We start from the raw sequence: 27,353 nt of genomic DNA, 5'->3' as shown, positions 1-27,353 counted from the left end.
CCATGGGTCTCCTTAACTGGAGCTTGTTTCTGAACACAGTGACTTTCGCTAAGTGCTTGGCTCTCAAAACTGCTACAAACTATCAAATTGATAGAGGACTGACATAGCCTTATCAAAAATCTGTTTCACTTAACAATGCTGGAGAGAGACTCTCTCTTACCTTTTTATGGAGACATCCAGATCTTTTAGACAGTCCACAATTGTGCTTCTATGCCTCTGTACAGCATTATGATCTGTCTGCACAGTCTTCAACAGAGATGTCAGAGCAACATATCTGCACGGAACAATGTTTCATAATAAATAAGCTGAAATGTAAAATCAAGGTAGCTTTCCCTCTGTCTGAAAAGATGCAAATAGATGAGGAAATGCACACATCTGAAAGTATTCCAAGGTAAGCACAGAACTAGGGACTATGAAATAAGTATCATCTTTAAAGGAACAGGAGCAGAATGGACGGACAGTGGTGACAAGGTGAGGAGTCTTTGGAACTAGCCATGCTTTCACAACGTCCACTTAAACTTCTAAACTGACATGGTTCTTCCTACATCTTCCCAAGAAAAAAATACAGGGAGATATATATACTTTTTTCACACTGCCTTACCCACAACGTATAAGAGGAAATTATTTTAATTTTCGTTTAAATGTTTTCTGCTCTTTTTAATACCAATACCAAAACTGCTCCTATCTATAAGAATCTGAATTTAAGGCTGCGCATGGTGGTGCCTGCCTTTAATCCCAACACTTAGGAGGCAGGGGCAGGTGGATCTCTAAGTTCAAGGCCAGCCTCATCTACAAATTGAGTTCCAGAACAATCAGGACTACATGGAGAAAGTCTGTCTCAAACCATCACCACTACTCCCACCAAAAAAACTAATTTGATTTAAAGATCCAAAGCAATGGAATAAATAATTACTACAAAGATCCTGTGGTTCAGAAAGCCTAAAATATTTACCATTTGGCCCTTTATAGATGTTTGCTCTTAACTTAAAAATTAAACATTAAGTCATAAAAGAAAATGCTTTACAAAACAGCAATTTTAAGACTAAACTAAGACTTCAAATTCTAGATCACATAATATATAATACACACATATATACAACCTTAAGCAAAGTTGTTCTAGAAAATACTAATTTTTATAATATAGAAGATACGGAAAAATTTTCAGTTGACTTACCTAATATTTTTGTCATTGTTCAATAAGAATCGACCAAGAATATTTATGGCTAGAACCTAAAGAGAAATACCATACATTTTTGTTTGTTTTTGGTTTTTTTTTTTAAATCTATAAAAATGATATATTTATTTTGTTTTCCTAATCTAAAGAATAAATTTCTGGCCTCCAGGTAGAAGCTGCTTAAAGATGGCAGCTGGTTATCTATAAATTGTTAGCAAAAGCAAAAGTTATCTAAAGGCATTCTTAAAATCATCTTCCATTTCAGCGGCCAGAAAGATGGCTCAACAGATATAAAGGTGCCTGACCTGAGTTCCAGAACTCGTATAACAGAAGGACAGAATACATTTTCCCTCAAATTGTCCTCTGACCTCCATGTATGTAGAATAGTGGGCACATAGGTATGCATGTGCACACATACAAAATAAACTCTTTTTAAAAATCACATTCAGTTTCTGCAGTAATTACCAAAATTACTGGAGGACATAATAAAAATAAATCCTATTTTTGGAATTCTGCCCAATGCTAGAAGGACAGTAAAATCAACAACGACCTTGAACCTAAGAGAAATACATACTCCATCAGTTTAACTCTACAAATGTATGTGACACATGCATGGTACAAGCACATACACAAAATCTCCTGGGGCTCTATCAGTAGGGAACGAGTAATAGGAATTGTCCTAGGCAGCCATCAACAACAAATCTGCTGGATATATTGCTGGCATGAACAATGGAGTTCTATTTAGGTATTATAAGAACGACATCTGACATATGACAAAACACAAGCAAAGGGGATAAAGACACAAGCAAAGGGATAAATACTCTGTGGTTACACTAATGAAATATATGATATTGTGAAATATGTCACTGTCCCTATTCATTGACATACAGCTCCTAAATCTCAGTTTTTATTTTTTCAAAAGGTTTTAAAATATGTGCTGATTTATTGGTATTGGGGTGTGTGTGCGTGTGTGTGTGTGTGTGTGTGTGTGTGTGTGTGTGTGTGTGTGTGTCCATCCTCAGAGGTCAGAAGAGAACACTGGAACCCTAGAGGTGGGTGCTAAGAACTAAACTCTAGTCCTCTGGTATAACGGCAAGTGTTCTGAATCACTGAGCCATCTCCATTCCTACATTTAGTTGTTATGACGTAACTTTTGATGGATCCCTAAAGAGCCTGAGGATGGGGCTAGCCTGTCAGAGGAAACAATTATGCTATTGAAGGCTGGAGCTTTCAGTCCATCCTCAAGATCCTGGAAAGAACAAGTGCTGACGGTTATAATCTTCAACAATGGCCAATGATTTAATCATCCATGCCTACATAACAAGACCACCATAAAAACTCAGAACAGGGCTTTGAATAGCTAAACGGATGGAGTTTTCTGAAAGATGGTACAGTGCGAAGGATGTTTCTTACTCGCTCTATATGCTTTGTCCCATTTTGCCAATCTAGATATTCATCTCTATACTCTGACTATCCTTTACCTTAACAAGTACAAGGAAGTATCCCTCTGACTTCTGTAAGCTATCCTAGCACGTTAGTTAGGCTCACAGAGAGGGGTGTAAGAACCTAGAATCACAGCTGGCTGGTTTAAATTACCAATCATATAACTAGCATCTGATATGGGAAACTGGCCTTCAACCTGTGAGATCTGACACTACATCCAAGTAGGGAATATTTAAACAGAATTAAGTTAAAGAATACCAACTAATAACCACTGAAAATCCCATCCCCATATCTGGTGTTGGAAGTAAAGTATTGATTATGCAACTGTACAGATTAGAAGGGAAGAAGACAGAACATTTCTCTTCATTTGCTGACGTGACAGAACCCAGAACCCAACACTCTACCAGCTGAGCTATATCCCCTTCACATTTGGTTATTGGGTTTTTGTTTTGTTTTGTTTCTTTATCTTTGCAAAATCTGAGGAGAAACCTATAAACAAAACAAAATGGTGTTTTAAGGGTTAATTTTCCAAAATGAACCATTTTCTTAAAAAAAAAAGAAGAAAAGAAAAGAAAAGAAAAAAAAGACACTGTGTATACACGCACATTCTGAGGGGGGGTGGGTGAGTGGGAGAAGGGGGGAGGGGAGGGGGGAGGGGGAGGGGGAGGGGGGGGGAGGGGGGGGGGGGGGAGGGAGGGGGGGGAGGGGGGGGGAGGGGAGGGAGGGAGGGAGGGAGGGAGGAGGGGAAAGGGCAGTAGGGGGAACTGGAAAAATGGCACAATGTTAACAGCTCTGGCTCCTGCTATTCCAAAGGATTTGGGTTCAGTTCCCAGCACCCTGTGGTAGCTGCAAGCATCCGTACATCAAGTTTTAGGGATTTGACACCCACTGTGCCTTCCAAAGACACCAGATACTAAAAATCATGGACAAAAGCCTAAAACTGTATTTGCACAGGCTCAGAGTGTCTCAAAGGGAAAGACAATAAATTACACAGCTCTAAAGACACCACATATTGGGCTGGAAGAGATGGCTGAGTGATTAATAGCTTGGTGCTCTTGTAAAGGACCTGGATTCCATCCCTGGCACCCACATGATAACTCACAATCATCCATAACTCCAGGTCCAGGGGATCCAATGCTCTCTTCCAAACTCTGTAGGAACCAGGCATGCATAGGGATTCACATGGAGCACGTACATATGTGCAGGCAGACACTCATCCACATAAAAAGTAAAATAAATGTGCAGCTTGTCTTCATGTGGGTCCCCTAACAAGTGGTGCGGGGCTTTCTCAGGTTCTGTTCCCTGCCACTGGGTGGTACTCAAGGGGAGTAATGGGGGAGGGATTTGTAAGGGTGGGACTGGGAAGGGGGGGCTGTGATCAGGATATAACATGAATAAAAACAAATTATTGAAAAGCAAACAAATGAATCTGGGCGGCACACCCAGCTGACATTGCAGCACTAAGAAAACTGTGCTGCCTGGCATGCTCTACTGCAAAGGAGTTATCAATGTATGGACGTTTGCCAAGAAATGTATAACTTTAATCTATAAAATTATGAAAAAAAATCAGACAGACCAAATTGAGTTACGTTCTACAAAACAACTGATCAATATTTCTAAAGTGTCAAAATCTTGAAAGATAAAGAGAAACTAAGAAACTAACAGACAGGAGACTAACAAGAAGTGACAATTAAATGTCATGTAGGCTCATAGACTGAATGCTGTAACAGAAAATAAATACTACCTGGAAACTTAGAAAATCTAAATGAAATCTACAATTCAGGTTAATTCCCTGGTCTTCATAAGATGTATAAATCTGTAAGACACTGCTCTGGGAAAGCCGGGCAAGGGAATGCACAGCATATACGAAAGTTCAGAAGACATGCTGATGGCCTTCCAGAGATCCAAACTTGGTTCCCAGCACCTATGTTACGCTGCTCAAGCCATGTGTAATTCCAGGTCTGGGGAATCCAACATTCTTTTCTGGTTTCCGTGGATGCTGCTCTTACCACAAGCACAGGCATACACACAATTAATTAAAAAAAAAAAAATCTAAAATTGTTTCAACATTAAATGACAGTAGAAAAAAAGGCTAGATGTGGTGGAGCAAACCTATGACCCCAGAACTGGGAGGCTAAAGCACAAGAATCAACAAAGTGAGGCCAACCTACCCTAGAGAAGATTCCAGGCCGGCCCCATCTATATTATGTAGCAAGATGCTGTTCCAATATAGGCAAAGCATCACAAAATAGTGTTTTCCTCTGAAACGATACGAAAGCTACAGAGCTAACATTTTCCTCTCAGTATAATTTCGAGGCTGCCTGAGTTTCGTGCTCTATAGGTTTATTGCTTAAATAAATTTATTTAACTATTGCATCTGTGCCTTGTTTAGAATGATAGGTACAATTCAGGTTGTGTCTAGTAAAAGCTTACTCTGAAAGACTTCCTTCACACAGGAACATAGCTGTATCCCCTCCTTAGTCCTTCCAGGCTTTAGTGTTTTCGTCAAGGTTAAAGCACACATAGAAGACACAATGGCATGCTTTGGTACGAAAGTCCTTCCTAAAGTTCCAAATGGAATCTGTTTCAAAGTACTGAAGCCCAGTTCAATCACTTTAAGTAAAATGTTTAGAGGAAAGAGAAGATTCAAAAAGACTTACACGCAATCCACTCTCTGATTTAATATCCATGATAGTCAAAACCGTTTCATACAGAATAGCATTCCCTACATTCTTACTGGTCTCTGTATTAGTGGCGACCTGAAAAACAGATAGCAGTGCATAAGTGGGAAAGCAACACTTTCCAAACTACCAAGTGCAAGGAGACATCTCAGTAACTCACTAAGGAGAAGCAGAACTATTCGCCCAGATACTCTCTTCTACTCTCTGCTGGATGAAAATGAAACTTCATTGATTTCAAGTTGGATCAACTCACCTGTGCTAATATATCATTCATAGCTTCGCTTGAATCATCATCATTCCGTCCTAAAATTCTTAATAACCGCAAAATTCGTACCTAACATGCAGGATACAAAAGGTCAACAAGTTATGTCTGACTCAATCTCATTCAGAATGAAACTCAAACATTTCAAGTGAAGTTAGACGCCATCAGGAGAAATTTCAACATTGTTTTAAAGAGGCCATACACATGTCTACATCTAATGAAGTCATAAGATAACCCACACTTCACAGCCACTGAGTAAATTTTACATTTACAGTGTCACTTCACTAATTCAATACAATACTTATTTGGCCCTAGTTCACTTATTAATATAATTAGTATATTATCAGTCTGTACCCTATATAAACTTAAGATGAAGGAAACAATCTCTTCAAAGCATTGCATTCACATGGCATTTATCCAAAATGTTTTTCAAACTCACCTGCAAAAAGGGGTCACTGATACCAGAAACATCATGTTCTGGGGAATATCCGGACATGATGAGGTTCTTTAGAATACGAACTAATTGGGGCACAAGCTGCAGGAAAAAAAAAAGGGTGCATTAAAACAACCATAATAAAATAGTGACTCTATCAGCCTATCTCTTCAATAAGCAGGTTCTTTGGTTTAGAAAATGATGCAAAGGTCTGAGTCCAAGAAATTTCTTCTGCTGTAAATACAGTAATGCAAATGGCTGAAGTATTAACTCAGATACTGAGGCCAAAACCTATCCGGTAATAGGCACTTCAACAGCATGAAAACAAGCCAAAACTTTTTTTCTCCAGAGTTCAATATGTAAAGACACTAGAATCACAGTGGGCCGAGAGCCGATGGGAACCAAGTAAAAGAGGTCTGTGGGAAACTTGAAACTCTTGGGTAGCAAGAATCATTTCCTTTTTATCCATCCTAATAAAGTCATATAAAGCATTAACCAATGATCTTATTAAAATATAAAGCATATCACACTTCAAATAGAAAACGGTCTCTCCTCTGAAGATAGGTTTAATTATATATCCTTTCCCAGAAAGCAGCAGGAAACACCAGTGACCAGCATGAGCCAAACGGAGGTGACAGATGAAGAAAGTGCACCTGCGATCCCGGTGCCCTGCCCTTCACTCAGACACATCTGCCAGATTAGTGCCAGTACTCACTCATGTCCTCCAACTGCACCAAGAGACTATACATATCCTAGTCAAGAATTCCTCTGACCTTCCTTTTCCAGGTCCATGTCAATTATTACTGTCAAACTAGTTACAGATGCTTGCAAATAAACGAGTGCTCATTTGCTTTCTGTTGATCAATTACTTCATGTAAAACCCCTATTCTAAAATGTCTGCCACAACTGAACTTTTCCCAGTCTCCAAAAGGAAACTCCATTTATCTACATGAATGAACAGCTCTTATTACTACAACTAAACAAGAAGGAAACAAACACTACTTTCTGTGGAAAGCTGGACAGGGCCAGCTCTCCTGCAATTCATTATTTTTCCCTTGTGTTTGTTCTGTTCCCTCCCTACTGTCCAAAGCTTAGATACATACGGAGATTAAAATGAAACGCCAAGCTACACTCAAAGACATGCACCCACCACTAAAACATTAAGGCCACTTATAAATGCAAGACAGCATATGTGAACTTAAGTCAGGGAGCCATAAGACTTCAGAATTTAGTGACTCGCTAAGTCATCAAAACAAAAATCGAATTTGGACAACTCCAAGAATAAGACAAGCCTCAGGTACAAGCCTAGAGATCTGTAAACTCTAAATAAAATCTCAGTAAGTCTGTTGACCACCGCGTGAAGATATGCAGCACACCTCGGACACCCCCCTATCTCTGCATTCTGTGTACAACCCTAATCACTTTTAAAAATCTGATTTAGTTCCTGGAGAAGTCCTTACTAAGTCCAGAAATTGCTTTATTTGCTGCCAAGGCCAGCCATTGCATAAGACTGCCCTGGGACAGAAAGCTCAGGTCTAAATGTTCAGCATACAAGTTCTTGGAACCCAGCTTTAGTTCTCAGACAAAAATGCAAGTTACTAACACTGATGACAGGACAAACAAAGCACGTGACAGAGGAAAAGCTGCAGCCATGAGAGTCAGTTGGTGCCAAGTACTCTGCCTCTAAAACCCTTTCAATATCCCAAAGCTCTCAGCGAGATTAAGTCCAGGTAAGAGGGAGATAAAGGCTCTAAGCCTGAACTCAAGCTCAGAAGGACATGTGGAGCTTTGCGAAGTCTGGGTCACCCTCAGATGGCTCTAAAGTATCTACTTCAAAAGGAAGCAATGTTTTGTGTAAGGGCGCCAGGCAGATCTGGAAGGGCAGCTGCTCAAAGCCTCTCCCATGAAGATGAAGGCAAGGCAGAGGGGAGGGTTACAACCCAGGGAAGGCTGCAAGGCAGAGGGGAGGGTTACAACCCAGGGAAGGCTGCAAGGCAGAGGGAAGGTTACAACCCAGGGAAGGCTGCAAGGCAGAGGGAAGGTTACAACCCAGGGAAGGCTGCAAGGCAGAGGGAGGGTTACAACCCAGGGAAGGCTGCAAGGCAGAGGGAGGGTTACAACCCAGGGAAGGCTGCAAGGCAGAGGGAAGGGTTACAACCCAGGGACTGCAAGGCAGAGGGAAGGTTACAACCCAGGGACGGCTGCAAGGCAGAGGGAAGGTTATAACCCAGGAAAGGCTGCAAGGCAGAGGGGAGGGTTACAACCCAGGGAAGGCTGCAAGGCAGAGGGGAGGGTTACAACCCAGGGAAGGCTGCAAGGCAGAGGGAAGGCAGGGAAGCAAGGCAGAGGGAGGGTTACAACCCAGGGAAGGCTGCAAGGCAGAGGGGAGGGTTACAACCCAGGGAAGGCTGCAAGGCAGAGGGAAGGTTACAACCCAGGGAAGGCTGCAAGGCAGAGGGAGGGTACAACCCAGGGAAGGCTGCAAGGCAGAGGGAAGGGTTACAACCCAGGGAAGGCTGCAAGGAAGAGGGAGGGTTACAACCCAGGGAAGGCTGCAAGGCAGAGGGAAGGTTACAACCCAGGGAAGGCTGCAAGGCAGAGGGAGGGTTACAACCCAGGGAAGGCTGCAAGGCAGAGGGAAGGTTATAACCCAGGGACGGCTGCAAGGCAGAGGGGAGGGTTACAACCCAGGGAAGGCTGCAACTGAAATCCAAGGCTGAATTTGGAGTCAGGAGATTAAAAAACAAGACAGAAACTGGACCAGGGAGTTAGCCAAAAATGCTAGAACAAATAATTCACAGTATTAAGCACAGCTTCAGCATTAGTACAGTTAAAAGCCACACTTGTGGATGGATACACAAAAGCTACTAAGGACCTAAAGCCAGCATGCACCATCTAAAAAAAGAGGGTTAATTCTTACCTTTTCATTCTAACATACAGCAGGATTCCAAACAGACAACAGGAACAAAACATACAAAGCAAGCATTAGGGACAGATACGGGTCTCATACTATTTTACATTAATTTAATCAAGACATGAACATCTAAGGGAGAGGGAGCCAAAAAAAAAGAAAGAAAAAGAACAAACCCTAAACGCATGAGCTCTTGGTGGTGCTCAGCAGCCTCTCTAAAGGAGCCATTGCTTGTAACTAGACAAAGAATAAACTTTCTGATCCTTCTCAGCAAGTAAAGGGGGGAAATGAAAGTAACTACTTTTAAATGCTATTAAAAACTGGAAAGAAAGCCAGGTGGTGGTAGTGCATACCTCCTAATCCCAGCACCTGAGAGGCAGAGGAAGCTAAAGCTCTGAACTCAAGCCAGCCTGGTCTATAGAGTTCCAGGACAGCCTAGGGGTACATACAGAAACACTGTCTTGGGGGCAGGGGGTGAGCTCCCCTCTGGACATAGGACTTTAGAAAGGTAGGGCTATCACAGGAATCAATGGCCTAAAATGAACACTGTAACAAAGTAATAAAAGTCAAAGTTCTGTTTGCTATCCTCACCTTAAGAAAAAACAGAAAAATACCGGTCGTAAAAATAAAGAGAAACAATCCTATTCCTAATTTGAGCTCAGGTTACATTTCCTGGCTCACTGTGAAATCAGATAAAGCACGTGAGCAGTTTGTATGTCTGCCAACAAGGAGAGACTTCTATTCTGAAAGGGGAAACACTACAGTAATAGCAATTCTTACATGCCTGAATCTGGCCCCCAGCCCTATCACACAGCAGGGCTGGTTACTTTTCCATCCAGCTTCACAGCTTGCTTTTAGAAGAAAACCCTCAGTGCAAAGGACGGACTTTTCAGGAAAACCACACAGAAGGCACCTACCTTTCTGAAATGTGCGAGCATGTCTGGGCTCCGTTCACACATCTCTGTGAGGAGGACTACAGACGTGTGAAGGACACCTGAGGAAAGGCCAAAGGGAAGCAAAAATGAGCATCTACTCAGCTGCAGCAAACAGGGCTTCAAATCCCTGAAGGTGAATTCCAAAAGGAGACTTACTGCTCCTGCTTGTCAATCCCCCAAAGAGCCAAAGCCCTGAGCAGGAGCTGCTGCTGCAACACTGCTCAGATCACAACGCTCTCAACTGTCAGGGTGGCAGAGCAAACCTGTCTACCTGCGAGTACCGGGGCTCACACCGTATAAACCACACCTCTCCTCCTCCATGCTTACTCAGTAAGTACACTTTAACTACATTCAGACAGACGATCCTAGACAAGAACCTTAGTAAGATACTGAATATTCAGATAAAATGTATCAAACACCAAGATAATGACAAATGACAGGTAAAATCCCTTGTCCCAAACTCAGTAAAAACAATCTCGAAGGACATTTCACTAAATAATGAATGACAGACCCACCTAAACCTTCATGTGTTCAGCACTTGTTGTGAGCATCCTGGGCACAGCACAAATTTAAATTAATTTACGTTTGATTTAATGAAATTAAATATATTGTGTCATTTTTTTCTCAATATTTAAGATACAACACTTTACTTGGAACTCATTTCAATGAGTTCAGGATAAGAACAAAAGTTTAAGAAGAAAGCAACCACACTCTAATCCTTTTCAGGCTTTTACATAGCTACCTAAATACGTACTGCAGGTTCCTGTCAGAAATAACTCACAAGAATCTCAGCTAATTTTATACTAACTCTTAATAGCAAAGGGAAAATGTTTTCCTTTTATTATAAAACAATCAAGAAATCAAGGGCTTTTACATGAAAATCAAAGATATGATCATTTGTGTATCATACTAAATATTAATAACATACAACAGGACTAGAACTGAAAGGTATGTTTACTATGAAGAACCCACTTGAACTGTAAAGCTAGGATCTGGCAGATAAGACCTGCAGTAACTGTTCTGCCCTGAGACAAGGGCTGACCCTCCCTTTCTCGGTACTTTATAAGTTCATCCAAATCACATTACCATGGTTCTTCTCATTCAATAAATTTTTTGTTGCTGGTAAAAACATCTCCATAAGTTCAGGAACCTTCCTGATGACGTGAACAGCACACAGTGCTGCCTATAAAGAAAAATAAAAGGACAAAAAAAAATTATTTCAAGTAAGCCAGGGCAACCAATCCTATAAAAAAACGCCACCGACTAGTGCATCTACTAGAAAAGTTAATAATTTTTAATGGAATTTAGTAATTGCGAACTGCCTGGGGCTTTTCAGTGTAGACTAGTGCATTAAGGAAAAACTTGACGCTCACTGGTCTCTCTGTTCACATGTTGCCAGACAAGTAAAGAAAACACTTTCAATTAGATCATAGTCACAAAAGTTTATCACAAAAGTTAAGTGAACATAGAATTCTGGAGAATAGACTTCCATCTCTGGTAAACGTTCTCGAGTCAGATATCAGTACATCTAACAGAGGCCTGTAACTTAGGCACTTGCTGTAAACCTAATGCTAAGTTTAACAGTATCTTGCCCTCAACTGACTCTTCTCAAGTCAAGAAAGTCACTTAGGGATCCAGGAAATACGGCTCAGGAGCAATTGAGTTTAATTCTGTTTAAAAGAAAAAGGAAAGCAAAAGTAGAGGAAAGGAGGGAAGGCCGTTGGGCAGGAGGGAATGAGGGTGGGCTTAGTGTAGATGTACTAACTAGTCTCTACTAAAGAACAGACAGTCTTATTAATTTCTGTTTCCCAGAAAGAAAGGACAGTTGAAGACTGACTCCGGTGAACCCTCAATGTAACTACAGCCATTACTTTACTCAAATGCTGTACCAGCTTAGATAGACTGATCACAAAAGACTCCTGCTAACTCCTCTCCATTTTATGGGGAGGCATTCCAATCTGGAAAAAAAAAATGCTTTACGTAATGCAATGCTGTACATTCTAAAAGAAGAGGAGCTCCCCCAGTATGGAAGTCACTGGCACGCACACTAAGGAGCTCCTATTTGTGTGCATCGTTAACAATACACAATCCTGAGAAATGACCCTATATGATTCTTTTTCTCACACCAATAACAGATTCAATAAATGCCAAGGAGATGACAGTTTATGCTCATTTCTTGGACATACACATTCTACCCTTCCTTTACCAAGGTTTTAGAATTGAAGCAAAATTGTAAACTCAATAAAAATGTTAAAAACAAAGAGAAGCAAGTAAGCTGGAAGGCGACCTCCTCTTTGCTGCTGCTACCCTAGTCAGACACAGGGTTTGGAAAGGGGCCTCCACCATTCCCTCCCAGCGACTAAGGCCACAGTGAACTGCCCCTGAGCAGACACAAAGGCACGAGTACAAAGACATGGGCACACGTGCCAGTTATTACTACAAAGTCGATTGAGAAAATGTTCATTATTGCAATTTTTTTTTTTTTTGTTCTTTTTTTTCGGAGCTGGGGATCGAACCCAGGGCCTTGCGCTTCCTAGGTAAGCGCTCTACCGCTGAGCTAAATCCCCAGCCTCATTATTGCAATTTTAATATGTGGGATAATTTATAAAGTAGTCAGATGTGCCACTGAGGATCTAGTTTGTCTATAAATTATTTCTTTAAAATTAAAGAGGAATCAAAATTCATGTCTAACTTTTTACATGTATTTGCTGAACAAAGAGAGAATATTTTCATTTCATCCAAGCTTTCAAAAACAAGTAATCTGGCTTCTCATTTCCATAATATGCTCAATCCAGACAGACATTTGACTTAATGCAAAGTTACCTTTTTTCTTAAGTAAGAGTTGGAGGTTTTCAGAAGCTTCTCTACCTCTCCTGCAAGATCTCTGCACATCTCTGAGGAGCCCATGCAGCCAAGGGTACAAAGTGCTAGTCCCTGCACAAACTGCGTGCTATGATTAAGATCACTGCAAGAGAAAAAAGGGAAGAAGTTGGAACAAATACTTGGCCTCCCACATGGCAGTCTAACAAAGTCTCAAGATTACTCTACTAAAAAAAAGACCTAAACAATCAGGGCTGAAGACACAGCTCAGGAGAAAGAGCTTGCCTTGCAAACTTAAGAATCTGACTATAGGTCCCTAGATCCGATGCAAAGCCAGACTCCGTAGCACATGTGTGCTCTATGGCCACATGGGAAACAGACAGAAAAATCTCTAGAAGTTTTTGCAGGAATGCTAGCCTAGGATATGAAATGGGAGAACAAGAGATTCTGTCTCAAACAAGGTAGAGAAGACAAGACTGACACGTAAGGCTATACAAGTATATAAATATATATAAATCACACGTCACACTTACACTCGAACACACATAATAAAAATTCATTTAAAATAGAATCAATTTATGCTTATTCCAATTTTATTTCAAATTATTAACATAGTGAACCAACAATGTCTAAAATTCCTGTCCAAGATTTCAAAATGACCAAGTAACAAGAATGTGTTACCTGTTGGATATTAAAGCTATCCACTTTAGAAAACTTAGCAATCACTGAAAGTAAACAATGGAGCAAAACAGTCTGGAAAGGTGCCTAAGAGATGACCTAGTTGTGCCTATAGGAGAAGTACACGGGCCTCATTCTTTTCTAGCAGGTGAAAACATAAAGTGGTGCACACTTTTAATTCCAGCACCAGGGAAGCAAAGGCAGGAGGAAGTCTATCAGTCCCAGGCCAGCCTGACCTACATAGTAATTTCCAAGCCAGCCAGAGTTACATAGTGAGAACCTGCCTCCAACAAATAAAAATCAAAACACTATCAGAAAAGGACATCCCGATTGCTAATGAATTTAAGATAAAGTAAACAAAACAGAACTATAGTTACTCCGACCTTTTGGTCTTATGTTAGCCATGTTACATCAAATATTTTTTTTATATTTCTAGTTATACTCACTCAAGAAGAAAAAGCAGTAACTGTTTTTACTATGATGAATACAGCACTAATCAAAGCACATATAAGGTAGTATCCTTAGTAACAATGAGCCATCCTAAGTTTTCGTAACAGACCAGTGTGGTTTGAGAGTCCTTGTACACTGGAAACTGGGTCCCCTGTGTCCTCATGGTGTTGACAGTGGAATCTTTAAGACACAGAGGCTTGTAGGTCACTGAGGCCCTGCCCTTGGAAGCAGCACTGGTGTTGAGAATTAAACATTTCCCATAAAGCTGAGGTGCTTTTTAAAGGAGCAAGAGATTCCTGCTTCCTTGTGTGACTCCCCTTCCCAAGTGTGTATTTTTTTCCCAAGTGTGTACTCTTGATGTACAATGCTACTGGCCACAAGGCCCTCCCCAGAAACTAAGCAATTTGGTAGGCTGCCACATCAGGAAATTTCAGCCTATAAAACTGCTAACTAAAATACTTTTTTCTTTATGTAATATAGCCTCAGGAATTCTGATCATAAATATATTGACTGTATAAAACAGTGTTTTATTCTTAACATATTCTGACATATTAAAAATAACTCTCGTTATTGAGAAGCCAACATATTTATGATCTACGATGCTTCTACCAGGTAAAAAGCTCTAAAGGGGTTACAACCCTGGTTCAAAGAATTTCTGGAAGTCTCAGGAGTTCATGAGATCCAAACTGCTTTCCTAACTCTAACATACTGCCATCACCTGGGCTGACCTCCACATTTAGTAAAGGCAGTGGTAGGAAACTGCCTGTCCACACCCAGACAAGGCAGCAGCAGTAAACAATAGTAACCACTGTGCTCACCCCTGCATGGCTGAGGTAAAGAGTGAGGAAGGGGTAGGAAAACAGCCACAGGTACACTAACACCCAGCAGTAGTGACACACATCTGTCTGTCATCCTATCACTCAGGATGCAGAGATCAGTCTGAGGCACACTTTCTGGACAAACACTCAAGTGAGTCTGTAATGTCAAGAGGAACAGCCGATATTTGTTGCCACTGACATAATCCAAACTTTGAAGTAAACGCTGGAGTTGTGGAAAAGCTCTATCACCATGAACGTGACAGTTTATAGATAATGACATGATAGAATCAGTGACAATACTAATCTATCACATTTTTAATATTTTTCTGCTGAAACATTAGTATCTAGAAGATCTATATAACTCCGTCAACATTTTCCCCCAAGTGACTCTATTGTGGTGTTACAACACAGGGGAGAATGAGAAGAAGGCTCAGGGGATAAGGCACATTACTGCCCACCTCAGCTGGTAACATGAGGTCAGTCTTCAGAACCTACAAAGTGTAGAAAACCAACTCCCCCCGAGTTTTTCTCTTACACCCATACATGCAGACACACTCGGCCCAACATACACACAAAATAAGTAAATGTTTATAAAAAACTGCCCTAGCTTGGTAGTGGTAGTGATGTCAGCAACAGCACAACTTTAATGCTAGCACAGGCAGAGACAGGTAGATCTCAGAGTTGGCAGCCAGCCTGGTCCCCAGAATGAGCTCCAGGACAGCCAGAGCTACACAGAGAAACCCTGTCTGGGGGAAAACATTCTTAATGTTAAAGTGTAACAGCCCCATGAATTGTTAAACTATTAACATGTCAGGCAGAGTTTCACGGTTCATGTTGCACTTCGCTGTTAAGAAGTGGCCAAGTGTTCATTTTTTAATCACAGCAGCAAAGAGTATTGAGTTATCTGAAAAGTCATTCTTCGTCTTTTCCCGCTGCTGAGACTGACCCAAGCATACATTAAGCAAGGCCTCGATCTACCATGGTGCTATATATTCTGATCTGTGTGTGGTTTTTTTTTTTTATTTTGAAGCAGAGCGTGGCCAAGTTGCCCAGTGTAGCTGCTCATATTCTTTTTTTTTAAACATTTATTTATTATGTATACAGCATACAGCTTTCTGCCTGCATGTATGCAACTACAGGCCAGAAGAGGGCACCAGACCTGATTATAGGTGGTTGTGAGCCACCATGTGGTTGCTGGGAATTGAACTCAGGACCTCTGGAAGAGCAGTCGGTGCTCTTAACCGCTGAGCCATCTCTCCAGCCCTCATATTCTAATGTTAATTTGAGTCCCCCAAAATTGTTTGCAGGAGAAGGTCTGGGACCCTGCCCCTAATTATCTCTAACTGGTAAGTAAATAAAGATGGCAGCAGCCAGTAGCTGGAGAAGAAAGAGAGGTGGGATTTAAGGTTCCTGGAGTTTCCTCGAGGAAGCAGGAGGGAAGGAGAGATGCCATTTTATCTGAGGAGTGTGCAGGACAGAGACAAAGCCACCATGGGATAGAGAAGCAAGGAGGAGACCCTGGGCCCTGGGCCAAGAAAATGTGGCCCAGCGGGCGAACTAACTGAAGTTAAGAGCAGCCAAGATGGAACACAGAAATTCGTAGGTAGTAACTCGGTGGGAGGTAGATTCTAACTAACAGCATGGAGGGCAGGCAGCAGCCCAGCTACTGTGCTGCTTAAGGCATATTAAAATACAAAGGCTATGTGTGTCTTTCATTCGGGAGCATGAACCATTGAGGCAGGTAGCGACCCTGCACTGGGATTCCTTAAGACACTAATACTCCAGCCCAGACCTGACTTGGACTTGCTATGGAGCCCAGACAGACCTCACTCACAGTTATAGTCCTCTGGCTGCAGCTCTGGGACACACAGGCTTCTACACCATGCACCTGCCTGTGTGTCCCTTCTCCACATTACACCTGCTAGAAGCTCTCCACCTCCACTAGTCAGTACTCTACATGAGCACACAATTATCCTCCTCTGGATAAGTGAAAAAATATAAAATAATCCCATTCTTTCACATTGTAATTTAGAAAATATTTTCACAGAATTTTTTACTTATAGCGATTGTGGCATATACCAAGCTAGCTTGAGTTGCACAGACTCTGTCTCCCCCCGCCCCCAAAAAGTTACACAATTAACACAATAGTTCATTATTACTCTCTAGGGGAGTGGGGCTGTTGGAAGCCACGCACATGCACACACACGCACACTCACACACGCAAACAAGCTCACGCGATACAAACCCTTTACCACTAAGCTAACTCCCCAGGCCATTATTAGGTTTTTGGTTTTGTTTTGTTGAGACAGAGTCTATTATGTAGCTCTGGCTGTCCTGGAACTCGATACATAGATCTGGCTGATCTGGAAGTCACAGGGATCCACTTGAAACTGCCTCATGAGTGCTGGTTTAAAGGAGTGAACGACCACACTGTGTCTGACCCCATTATTATTAGTATTTTTAATTAAAAAAGAAAATAAAGCTTAAAAGTTTACTCTTTTATACCAAATTTAACAGTTTAAGATAAGATTATTACAATAAATTTGAATATGGTCTTTAACACTTAGGGGCCCAGCTCCTACGAATATTTAGTTGACATTGTATTCATTTTTCAATATTTAAACATATCTTCAAAATGCAAGTTCTTAAATATTAGATTCGATTTCTTAAGATCTTGTTTTTTCCTCTGCCAATGAATAAGGCAACTATTCAGTATTAAGCATTAAAACTGTTGCTACACCATGAATCTTATAAATATATATTAAATTTATAGATAAATCTAAACACTTAAAAACACACACATACACACACACATTCATTAATAGACTTTCATTAGGGAGAACAAACAAGGGAAACATTGGATAATATAATGCTTAAAATGAAATGCTTGATCAACTCTTTTTTTTTTTGATCAACTCTTAATTATCTGAAAACACCCTTTCCTTAAATCTACCTGGAACTGGCACCCTAACAACTGAAAGCCAGCTGGGAATGGTGTTGCACATCTGTAATGACAGCATCCAGAGTCTGAGGTGGGAGAATCTTGAGTTTAAGTCTAGCCTGGACTACATAGTGAATGTGAAATAGCCTGGCATTCATAATAAAAGGGATTTTTTTTGGTTTTAGGGTTTCTTTATTTGTTTTTGGAAACAGGGTCTCACTATGTAGATCGGGCTGGACTCAAACTCCCAGTGATCCACCTGACTCTAGAAGTATAAGACACCACACACAGGTAAAATTTTATTTAAAAAACAAAAACAGACACCCCCCCCCCCGTTCCTCTCTTCCTCTCCTGGCTTGACACAAAAAAAAAAAAAACACAAACAAACAAAAAAAAAACCCACTAAGTTTTGCTGTCTTGAGGGGGAGGTGTTTTGTTTATGTGCCTCATTTTCAACTTTTATCAAGCTCCAAGCCTACCCTTGGTTTGGCATTAACTCTAACATGCCTTGCTGCTGGGCAGACTACAGCTTATCTGCGCATGACTGAGCACCAGACCACTAAAGAAGCAAAGGAAAGACCTCCCTACAGCTCTCTCCATAGCAAATGTGAAAGAAAACCATGATGACCTTCTAAGATTGTATTCTCTTGTCACCAAGGGCTCCTTGTTCATGTTTCTCTACTTAGCCCTGGTGCTTACAACGGCCCCTGGTTATGTAGACAGGTGTATGTACGATAAAAGCTGAATAGTTAATCAATTTATATGTTCATTACTCATATTTTACAGACCCTCCCCCAAAAGAAAATCAAGTTTACAGGCTTCAATGAAATGCCACACTTCACAATTACAACCAAATTCTAACTGTCATTTTGAAATATTCTATTCCACTGTAAAAGCTGAAGTAGTCAGTACTAACAGAGAGAAATGCACACCGTGTAAATGCCTATTAAGACAGCCATTATACCCCTAATGTGTCGCCTGTCCCCCACTTCTACTTTCTGTCAAATACAAAATACAATCAAAAAAGAAAACTTAAAATATTATTAATTGGGCTGGAGAGATGACTCAGTGGTTAAGAGCACTGACTCTTCTTCCAGAGGTCCTGAGTTCAAATCCCAGCAACCACACGGTGGCTCACAACCATCTGTAATGAGATCTGATGCCCTCTTCTGGTGTGTCTGAAGACAGCTATAGTGTACTTACATGTAATAAATAAATCTTTAAAAAAAATATTATTGATTAAGCCAAAACCGAAAGGTACCTATGACCGTCTGACTTGCAGAATTTCCCTAACTTGCAAACAGAATTCTTGTTGGTTGGTTGGTTGGTTAGTTGGTTGGATGGTTGGCACCATGTCACTACACAGCTAGGACTGTGCTTGGACTCGTGATCTCCTGACTGAGTGTTTAAGTGGTGGGATGAAAGGTGTGTGCCACTGCATCCATCTCACAGAGCTGTAGGAGGGACGCTGGAGAAGACAGCTCATTTCCTACTACAGTCCTCCTGCTTCTCCACACAGCAGGTGTTCCTTGGTTATTCTACAAGGTAAAGAAATACGACGACTACTGCAGCAGTGAGGACACTTTAGACTCTAAGGAACCAAGTCACGCTCCAGTGTCCTGAGGATCACGAAGCAAGATCCTGTCTCAGGGCTAGTGAGATGGCTTAGTAGGCAAAGCACAGCCACACAGGCCTCCTCATGCCCTGAGTTCAACCCCTGAAAATGACATAACGGTAGAAGGCAAGGACCGATTCTACAAAGCTGCCTTTCACCTTTCACACACAAAACACACACACACACACACACACACACACACACACACACACACACACACACACACACACACCTGGCCATGCTCCCTTCACACACACGAGATCACGTATACACACACAAAAAAATAAAATAAATCTAATATTTTAACAGGGATTGAGTACAATTCTATACTACTAAAAGTTCAGTCCCATACTCAGAATATAGATTAGTATTAATCAAGGCAATATTTTATTATTCATGGTATCCAACATCCTAGAAAGTCAAAATATAAAAATGTAGATTTCACCACAACTTTCTTCTCTTTTCTAAGAATAGCAAGTACTCCTCTAGTTGTTAATTATGTATTGTGCCCAAAGATGCACAGCAATGCTTTAGTTCTCTTTGCTTAGTATCTTTACAATATTAGCTACAATAAAGAGTCACTCAAAATATATTCTGGACAGTAAGTATAAAATCAGTAAACAGCCACTCTTACTCCCATAAGATATCCTGAAAAGACCAAAACAGTTGTTATAGGGGAAAGGAGAAGGTAAGACTTACTTCTTGATACAATTGGTCATGAGAAGATGCACGTCTTGTCTTTCATCTAATAACAGCATTGCTCCTAAATAGCCAATGCGTTTGTCTGTGAACTTTTGTGAGGCGATTAGCTTGAGGCACTCCAACTACAAAAAACAACAAAAAAAGAAAGAAAAAAGAGAAGGGGTGAACAGAGGGAAAGCCTTGTGCATTTGCATGATGGTTTACACTCCTATGGCTCAGGGGTTATATAAGTTAGCTCTTGCTGCTTCTGTCAAGGACCTCAGTTTGGTTCCCAACACCCACATCAGGTAGCTCACTACTCCAGCTCTAGAGTATGTTGGCTGCACGTACATACATGTGGTGCACACACAAACAGCCATGCATACATATATGTTAAACAATAAATCATTCAGCAGTTGGAAATAAAGTACTGAACAGTATCTTAGATATCAAAATGTACAGTGAACTCAATATGTAGATGAACCACATTTGGGACATAAAAAAATCAAATGCAGAAAGAAAAAATAAAATCTCCAGAGTGAAACACAATAGTAATACTAATTAAAATTATCTTCTACAGTTTTTTTTCCTTCACATAATTATTAGAAGAGCACTTGTCTAACCTGTGTGAGGTCCTGGGTTCACAAAACAATGTTAACAACAACTATTATTAAATAACTCCTCAAGCCTTAAGAACCTTTATAAATGAAACTTTGCCTTTCTTGAAAATTATAACCTCTGATATACTTTAAGATTACAACTGGACAAAGGCCAAACATTCCCTCTGGACTAGTGTTTTTTAAAGGACATACACAAATCAAGCTCTCCAAGAATTTTTAAATCACACTCTCCTTTTGAATTGTGCTTTGGCATAAGAGCTCCAAGAGAGACGTGTGTACACAGGCAGCACCGGTCAGTCAGGTCAGTCACGTGAGACACAGCGCTGCCCATTATGATTCATGTAAAGCTCAAGGGAAATTGAAGGGAGTATAAAACAGTTCCACAAATAGCATTGCTGGAGGCTATTTTTAATTATTCTTTTCAAGGATCTGGATTTACACAAGAACCTCAAGTTAGGAGGTTGGCTGGCTACACTATCACAACACTAAATCCCAAGACCAGGGTTAAAGGGGGGACGGATTCACTATAGGGAAGGTAGGAGGGCAGGAGAGTGAAGAAGTGAGCAACAGCCCTACCCTTCCTGCTGCAAGTTCTATGGCCATTTTGAAAACGATTTCTGAATAGAAGCTGATGCTGTTTTTGCAATGTGTGCAGAAAAGGCCTACTGGTGAGAAGAGACAATGTTGCCAAAGCTTCCCCTATCCTATCCAAGCAGGCCGCTAGGGCAGGGCAGGGCAGGGCAGGGCAGGGCAGGGCAGGGCAGGGCAGGGCAGAGCAGGCCTGTAAGCCCAGCACACCTGAGATGGAGCAGAAGCATCAACTAAAGGTCAACTTCAGCTACACAGCAAGTGTGAGGCTATCCTAGGCTATACTTCACACTATCTCAAACCCTGCAACAAAAATTCTAATTTAAGCTTGTTTTTTCAAACATTCCATTGAATAATTTTATAAAAATTTTGCCACAAAACAAAAAACAAACAAACAAAACAAAACAAAACAAAAAACCCTACTTCTAGACTCTGATAGCACAAGTTTTCATCATCATTACTGAATCTTGTTCATGGTCAACTCCAATCACTGCAAATAAATTATCCAAACCCATTCTGACTAAGATGGCTTAGTACAAGCTGTCCTCAGTCTCTATGGCGTCACTCGCATCGTTAGAGCTATGTTTGAACAGTCACAAAAAGTCACTATTTCTCTCTTTAATGAGATATAATCATAGAGGTTAACATCATTTGGTTTTCTGTGAGCTGCCTTATCACTACCCACCCCTACCCCAGGGCTGAAGTTGCTGGCATTCATGAGCCCATCCATGTTAAGTGGATCTGAACTTGGGTCCTCACAGTCGCACAATAAGCAAGCTTAGCCACTGAGCCATCTCTGCAGCGCTCACCTTGTTTTACCTTTTTTTTTTTTAGACAGGTTTTAGGCTAGGCTAGCTGGCCAATGTTCCTCATTGATTCTCCTGACTTGGCTTCCCAGTCCTGAGATTAAAAGGGCACTGACACCCAGCCCCACTTATATATATTCATATCCTAGACAATCTTAAAAGAAAACTGAATTGTATACCAAATTCCATGGCCAAAGTCAAAAGACAAATGCACCTTGAAAAACATTTGTAACTTATTTCACACTCATGAGGTCCTATGTAATGGCAACCTACCAACTAATTGTGGGGGAAAAAAAAACCAAAAATACAATACTAAAATAAAAAAAAAGATTAGTCCTGACAATTCATAGAAAACAAAAAACAGCTCAAACAAATTAAGTTAACTTCATAAAACAAATGCAAATTAAACTGAATAAATCCATAAGATATTGAATTGTACACTTCAATATACTTTTCAAAAGTGTAAACTGTATGATTTTTTTAAAAAAAAGCCTCAATGGAGGTATTTAAAGGAGAATAATAAATCCCAACCATACAGAGATGTTATTTTTTTTTTCTTTTTTTCCGGAGCTGGGGACCGAACTCAGGGCCTTGCGCATGCTAGGCAAGCGCTCTACCACTGAGCTAAATCCCCAACCCCCAGAGATGTTATTTTTAAGATTTATTTTTATGCCAAGCATGGTGGTCCTTTAATTCTAGCATTTGAAGCAGAAGTAGACAGATCTCTTAGCTCCAGGACAGCCTGGTTTACAGAGTGAGTTCCAAGACAGCCAGAGCTACATAGTGAGACCCTGTCTCAGAAAATGACACCAAAAAAAAAAAAAAAAAAAAAAAAAAAAAAAAAGGAGGGGGATTTTTTACTTATGTATGCATGTCTGAATGCATGTAAGTATGTACACATGCAGATGGGGTGCCCTCAAAAGGAGACTTGAAAAGGATGTTGTAGCTAATTTTATGTCAACTTGATACAAACTTAAATCATCAAAAAGGAAAGAGACTCAATTGAGGGGAAAAAATGCTTCCATAAGATCGGGCTGTTGGAAAGTTTGTAGGGCATTTTCTTAATTAGTGACTGATAGGGGTTGGGGAAGTCCATTGTGGGTGGGGCTATCAAGGGGCTGGTGGCCCTGAGTTCTATAAGAAAGCAGGCTGAGCAAGCCCTGTGAAGCAAGCCAGCAAGCAGTATTCCTCCATGGTTTTTGTATCAGCTCCTGCCTCCAGGTTTCTACCCTGCTTGAATTCTGTCTGATTTCCTTTGATGGTGAACGATGATATGAAAGCATAAGCCATGGGGGCTGGAGAGATGGCTCAGCGGTTAAGAGCACTGACTGCTCTTTCAGGGGTCCTGAGTTCAATTCCTAGCAACCACATGGTGGTTCATAACCGTCTGTAATGGTTCTGGTGCCCTCTTCCAGTATGTCTGAAGACAGCTACAATGTACTCATACATAAAATAAATAAGCCTTAAAAAAAAAAAAAAAAAAAAGCATATGCCAAATTAATTAGCGTTTCCTCCCCAGCTTTGGTTGTTATGTTTATCACATCGACAGTGACCCTAACTAAGGGGGATATTGCTGTGACAGACCTCACCATCTTGTTTTGGAGAGGACTTTGGAACTTTGGGCTAGAAAAGTCAGTGTTGAGAGCTCAGTTAGCTGTTCTGTGGAAGCTTGGAAGATAAGAACGTTGAGAACAGTGCAGACAATGGAGGCTGTGAAGTTTCAGAGGAAAGCCAAGACTCTATGGGGCTTTTTGTGCAAAGAATCTGTGTTTTTGGTCAGCTGGGGCTCAAGATTCAGCTGTGATTAACAAGATCCCAGAACTGCTAAAGGGAAACCTTTGCTATATTGGGATACTCAATGCTGGTCAGCTGGAGCTAAGAAATTAGCAGAGAAGAGACCAGCAACAATGAGGTAAAATCTTCTGGAAAGTGTTTCCTGACAGTCATCACACAGAAGCTGTTCCAGACATGGCCAAGGTTGAACCTTATGCTGATATCTGAACTTGGTAGTCTATCAATCACTCAAGTAGGTTTCGAGGCATGAAGGGGTCATGAAGAGCAGCTAAGCTTGAACAGAGTGGTAGGACTGGAGTCCCCAAAGAGAGCCCAGGAGAGGGTATCGGTCAAAGCTGCAGCAAGGAACCCCAGCAATTTTGGGGATGCCACTACCATGGGAGCATCAGATCCCTTGGAGTTGGAATTGCAAGTGGCTGGAAGCCACCTGACACAGATGCTGATACTAAATGCCAGTCCTCTGCGAGAGCAGCAAACACTTAACCATCTCTCCAGCCAGAACTTTTAAATCTATATTTTCAAAAACCAACAATCATTTGATGGCATGAGGCCTTTATGTACAATGGGAGTAAAAAGTGGCATGAGATGTAGAAAGTTCTGATCTACTTAAATTTTAAATATATACAACCTTTGACAGCAATTTTCATAAAAACTTGCACTTATAATTAAATATGGAAAATGTGTATTATTCAAATATTTCAAATAGGAAAATGGGTATCATCAGTATAATGGCTCATACATGTAGCAGGATACTGTGCAAAATATACTACAATGAGCACATCAAAAAAGCTGGGGAGATGAGGACACATCATCTGTGTTGCTGGAAATGGATCCCAGGGCCTCCTGAGAACTAAGTGGGCAAGCACTCTGCATGAAGCCACGTGCCATGGCCCGGAGAACTTCCTGAATGTGTTTGAATGTTCTGCCTGAGAGCATGTCTGTGCACCATGTATGTGCCTGGAATCTCCAGAGGTCAAAAGAAGGCATCGAATCTTCTGGATATAACTGAGGTTATAGGCAGCTGTGATCTGAGTACTGAGAATTGGACCTTGGTCTTCTGCAAGAGCAACAAGTGTTTTTAACCACTGAACCATCTCTTCAGTCCTGAGTAAGGATTTTTATATACTGATATATTGTTACAATCTATGGACATGACATAGTGATATATGATATGGCTACTCTTCAAGACAGACTAATGAGTGTCCATTAGAAACAGTACGTCACAATCACCTGCAGATACACAACGTACATTTTGTATCAGGAAGACTGTAACAGTTGAGCCACTGGTGGCCTATGGAAAAAGTGACAGAAGGATAAGGATAGGAAGGAGGGTTTTCAATCCTAATAGTTTTGTAGCTTTCCAATTTATAATCAATTACACTATTGTTACCTATTTCAAAGACAAATAATAACACCAGACTAGAATGGCATAATTAAATTCATTAATTAAAACAAACAGAAGTTGCAAAGTGGTTAGAAAAGCTAATAGAACTGAGAGAAGATTACTTCTTTCTATATAGCTGGACGGTATATATTTTAAAGCATAACAAAACCATATTTGAGTAAAGCAAGGAGTGAATCAGTCTTTTAAAGAGAAATTCATAAAGGAAATTATTATAAGACCATATAACTGCTGCAGGTACTTGTAAGAGTTTCTGTATGCTTGTTCCTAGTCCCTAATTCTCACAAAAGCTATGCTTTTTTCTGCTAACAATTACTTATCTCCTGTCAAATTCCCATTGCCAACATCACTATTTAACTTGCACTGTAATATGTTTGCTTTTCCACAGGAACCTCTGCCTCTTTCCCACCTCTAATCCCAAAGTCTGATGATGATCTCTTTCCTATTCCCTGATTTTCCTTGTAACATTTGCTTCTAACTTGTGCGACACTGTTTTGAGATGGGGTAGTTACCACCAGCTTGATCTCTAAAGACATTCTGCTTTAGCTTAGTAAATTCCTGCAGTGTAGGAACCAGTGTGCCCGATAGTCTCACTGACACTCAGTTTAAAGAACGATATGATACTATCATTATCTATGGGTTACTTATAAAAATGGTAGTCATTATGCATCAACTTCTATGAAAACAAGGGTACCCAATTCCAGAGAAGAGGCTCATATCTCCTTATAAAACACATACTGGACTAAAAAGAAATCCGTCTGAATTAGGAGATGGATCTCCTTGACTCTAATTCCACATAGGGGCCTGGGTTTCCCATCATTGCTTTCCAGGTAGGCATTAATTCTTTGTAGCTGATCTCTGAAACAGCCTTAGAGCCCTCCTCAGTCAGCCAACAGCAGCAAGCCTATGAGACTCAAGCTATCAGTAGCCTCTAGAATAAGCACAGACTCTCAGAATGATTCCTAACTGGACTAGTGAGAATCAGCAGGAAGTTCTGAAAGCATAGGACACTTCGAGGAAATTCTATTTATTTTTTGCTTTATGGCTTTTTGAGACAGGCTCTCCTGAATCCTAGGCTGGTCCTTAACTACAGCTCCCCTGTGTACCTCAAGGATGACCTTAAACTCTTGATCTTCCCGCCTTTGTCTCCCAGTGCTATAATTGCAGTTATGCAGCAGCATGACTGACTGCTTTGAGGAAATTGTGATTGAGCAGACTTTAAGTGGAGACTGCTTGCTGCTTGCTCGCTTGCTGCTTGCTTGCTTGCTTGCGACAAGAACCTCACTATGTCCTGGCTGGCCTAGAACTTGCTATATGACCAAGTTGTCCTCAAATCCAATGAAATATGCCTGCCTTGGCATCCTAAGTGCTGAGATTAAAGGATGTATAACCACACCTGGCTAACGAATTCACTTTTATAATTTTTTTCTAGATTCTAAATGACTTTTAATGTTTCTTTTTAAGAGAAAATTTCAAACCAACTTTTATAAGAACTTTGGGGTCAGACGATATGTCTCAGTGGACATTGAGCATAAGGACTTCAATTCAGTTTTCCAAGTAGTCACTACTTCTTTGTAGCTGATCTGTGAAACGGCCTAGACCCCTCCTCAGCAAGATGCTCGGTGTAAAGTTAATTCTGAGAGTTGGGAGGGACTGCTTGGTAGTTAAGAGCACTTATTGCTCTTGCAAAGAACCTAGGTTCAATTCCTGGCACCCACTCGGTAGCTCACAAGTATCAGTACTCCAGTTCAGGCTACCCCACGGGTGTGCACATAATACAGGAACACTCATGAGGGAAAACACTGGCACACATCAGTAAAATACATTTTTAAAAAATGAGAGCCAGCAAGATGGCCAAGTTCAATTCCTGGGACCCACATGGTGGAAATAAAGAACAGAGTTCCACAAAATGAACTATGCTCTCCAAACAAGTCTTGGAGTACATAATTTTTTTTTTTTTTAATGTTTAAGAAGTCAGGCCTAGCAGCAAGCATCTGTGACCCCAGATTGGAATGGACAGGTGACTAGGCAATGAGCACAATGGCTAATCCCAAGCTCACACTGCTTAGCCACTCTAGCTGGAACTGTGAGCTCCAGGTTTATTAAAGACACCCTTCCTCAAAATGTGAATTGAAGAAGCAACTGAGGAGAAGAACCCCAGCAACCCCGGCCTCAACATGCACCAACATGGCCAAGTGCAGGAGCACACAAATACCAAAAAGTAAAGAGCATTCAATAGGTTCTGGTCTTGTTACACTTTCCTGAAGCAAATACAAAAAGATGTGACTGTCCCCTTTATAG

The 27,353-nt window shown here is 40.9% G+C and overlaps 1 protein-coding gene across 2 annotated transcripts in view; it reads right to left on the bottom strand.

Annotated features, from left to right (window-relative positions):
* Positions 1 to 27,353, bottom strand: part of Ap1g1 (adaptor related protein complex 1 subunit gamma 1) — an 86,365-nt gene that overhangs the window by 24,868 nt on the left and 34,144 nt on the right. Inside the window, exons 3-12 of one of the 2 annotated variants that reach the window (XM_032888076.1) lie at positions 19,861 to 19,985; positions 12,663 to 12,804; positions 10,926 to 11,022; positions 9,822 to 9,898; positions 8,914 to 8,922; positions 6,000 to 6,095; positions 5,552 to 5,632; positions 5,278 to 5,376; positions 1,175 to 1,230; positions 161 to 274 (exon numbers count right to left, since the gene is read on the bottom strand). In XM_032888076.1, the coding sequence (XP_032743967.1) occupies positions 161 to 274; positions 1,175 to 1,230; positions 5,278 to 5,376; positions 5,552 to 5,632; positions 6,000 to 6,095; positions 8,914 to 8,922; positions 9,822 to 9,898; positions 10,926 to 11,022; positions 12,663 to 12,804; positions 19,861 to 19,985 (896 nt within the window). The remainder of the gene's footprint in view (positions 1 to 160; positions 275 to 1,174; positions 1,231 to 5,277; positions 5,377 to 5,551; positions 5,633 to 5,999; positions 6,096 to 8,913; positions 8,923 to 9,821; positions 9,899 to 10,925; positions 11,023 to 12,662; positions 12,805 to 19,860; positions 19,986 to 27,353) is intronic. The other variant, XM_032888077.1, reaches the window with a different exon arrangement.

This window comes from Rattus rattus, chromosome 17 (genome assembly GCF_011064425.1).
Source record: "Rattus rattus isolate New Zealand chromosome 17, Rrattus_CSIRO_v1, whole genome shotgun sequence".
Classification (NCBI taxonomy): domain Eukaryota; kingdom Metazoa; phylum Chordata; class Mammalia; order Rodentia; family Muridae; genus Rattus; species Rattus rattus.
This window is presented reverse-complemented; position numbering and strand designations above follow the sequence as displayed.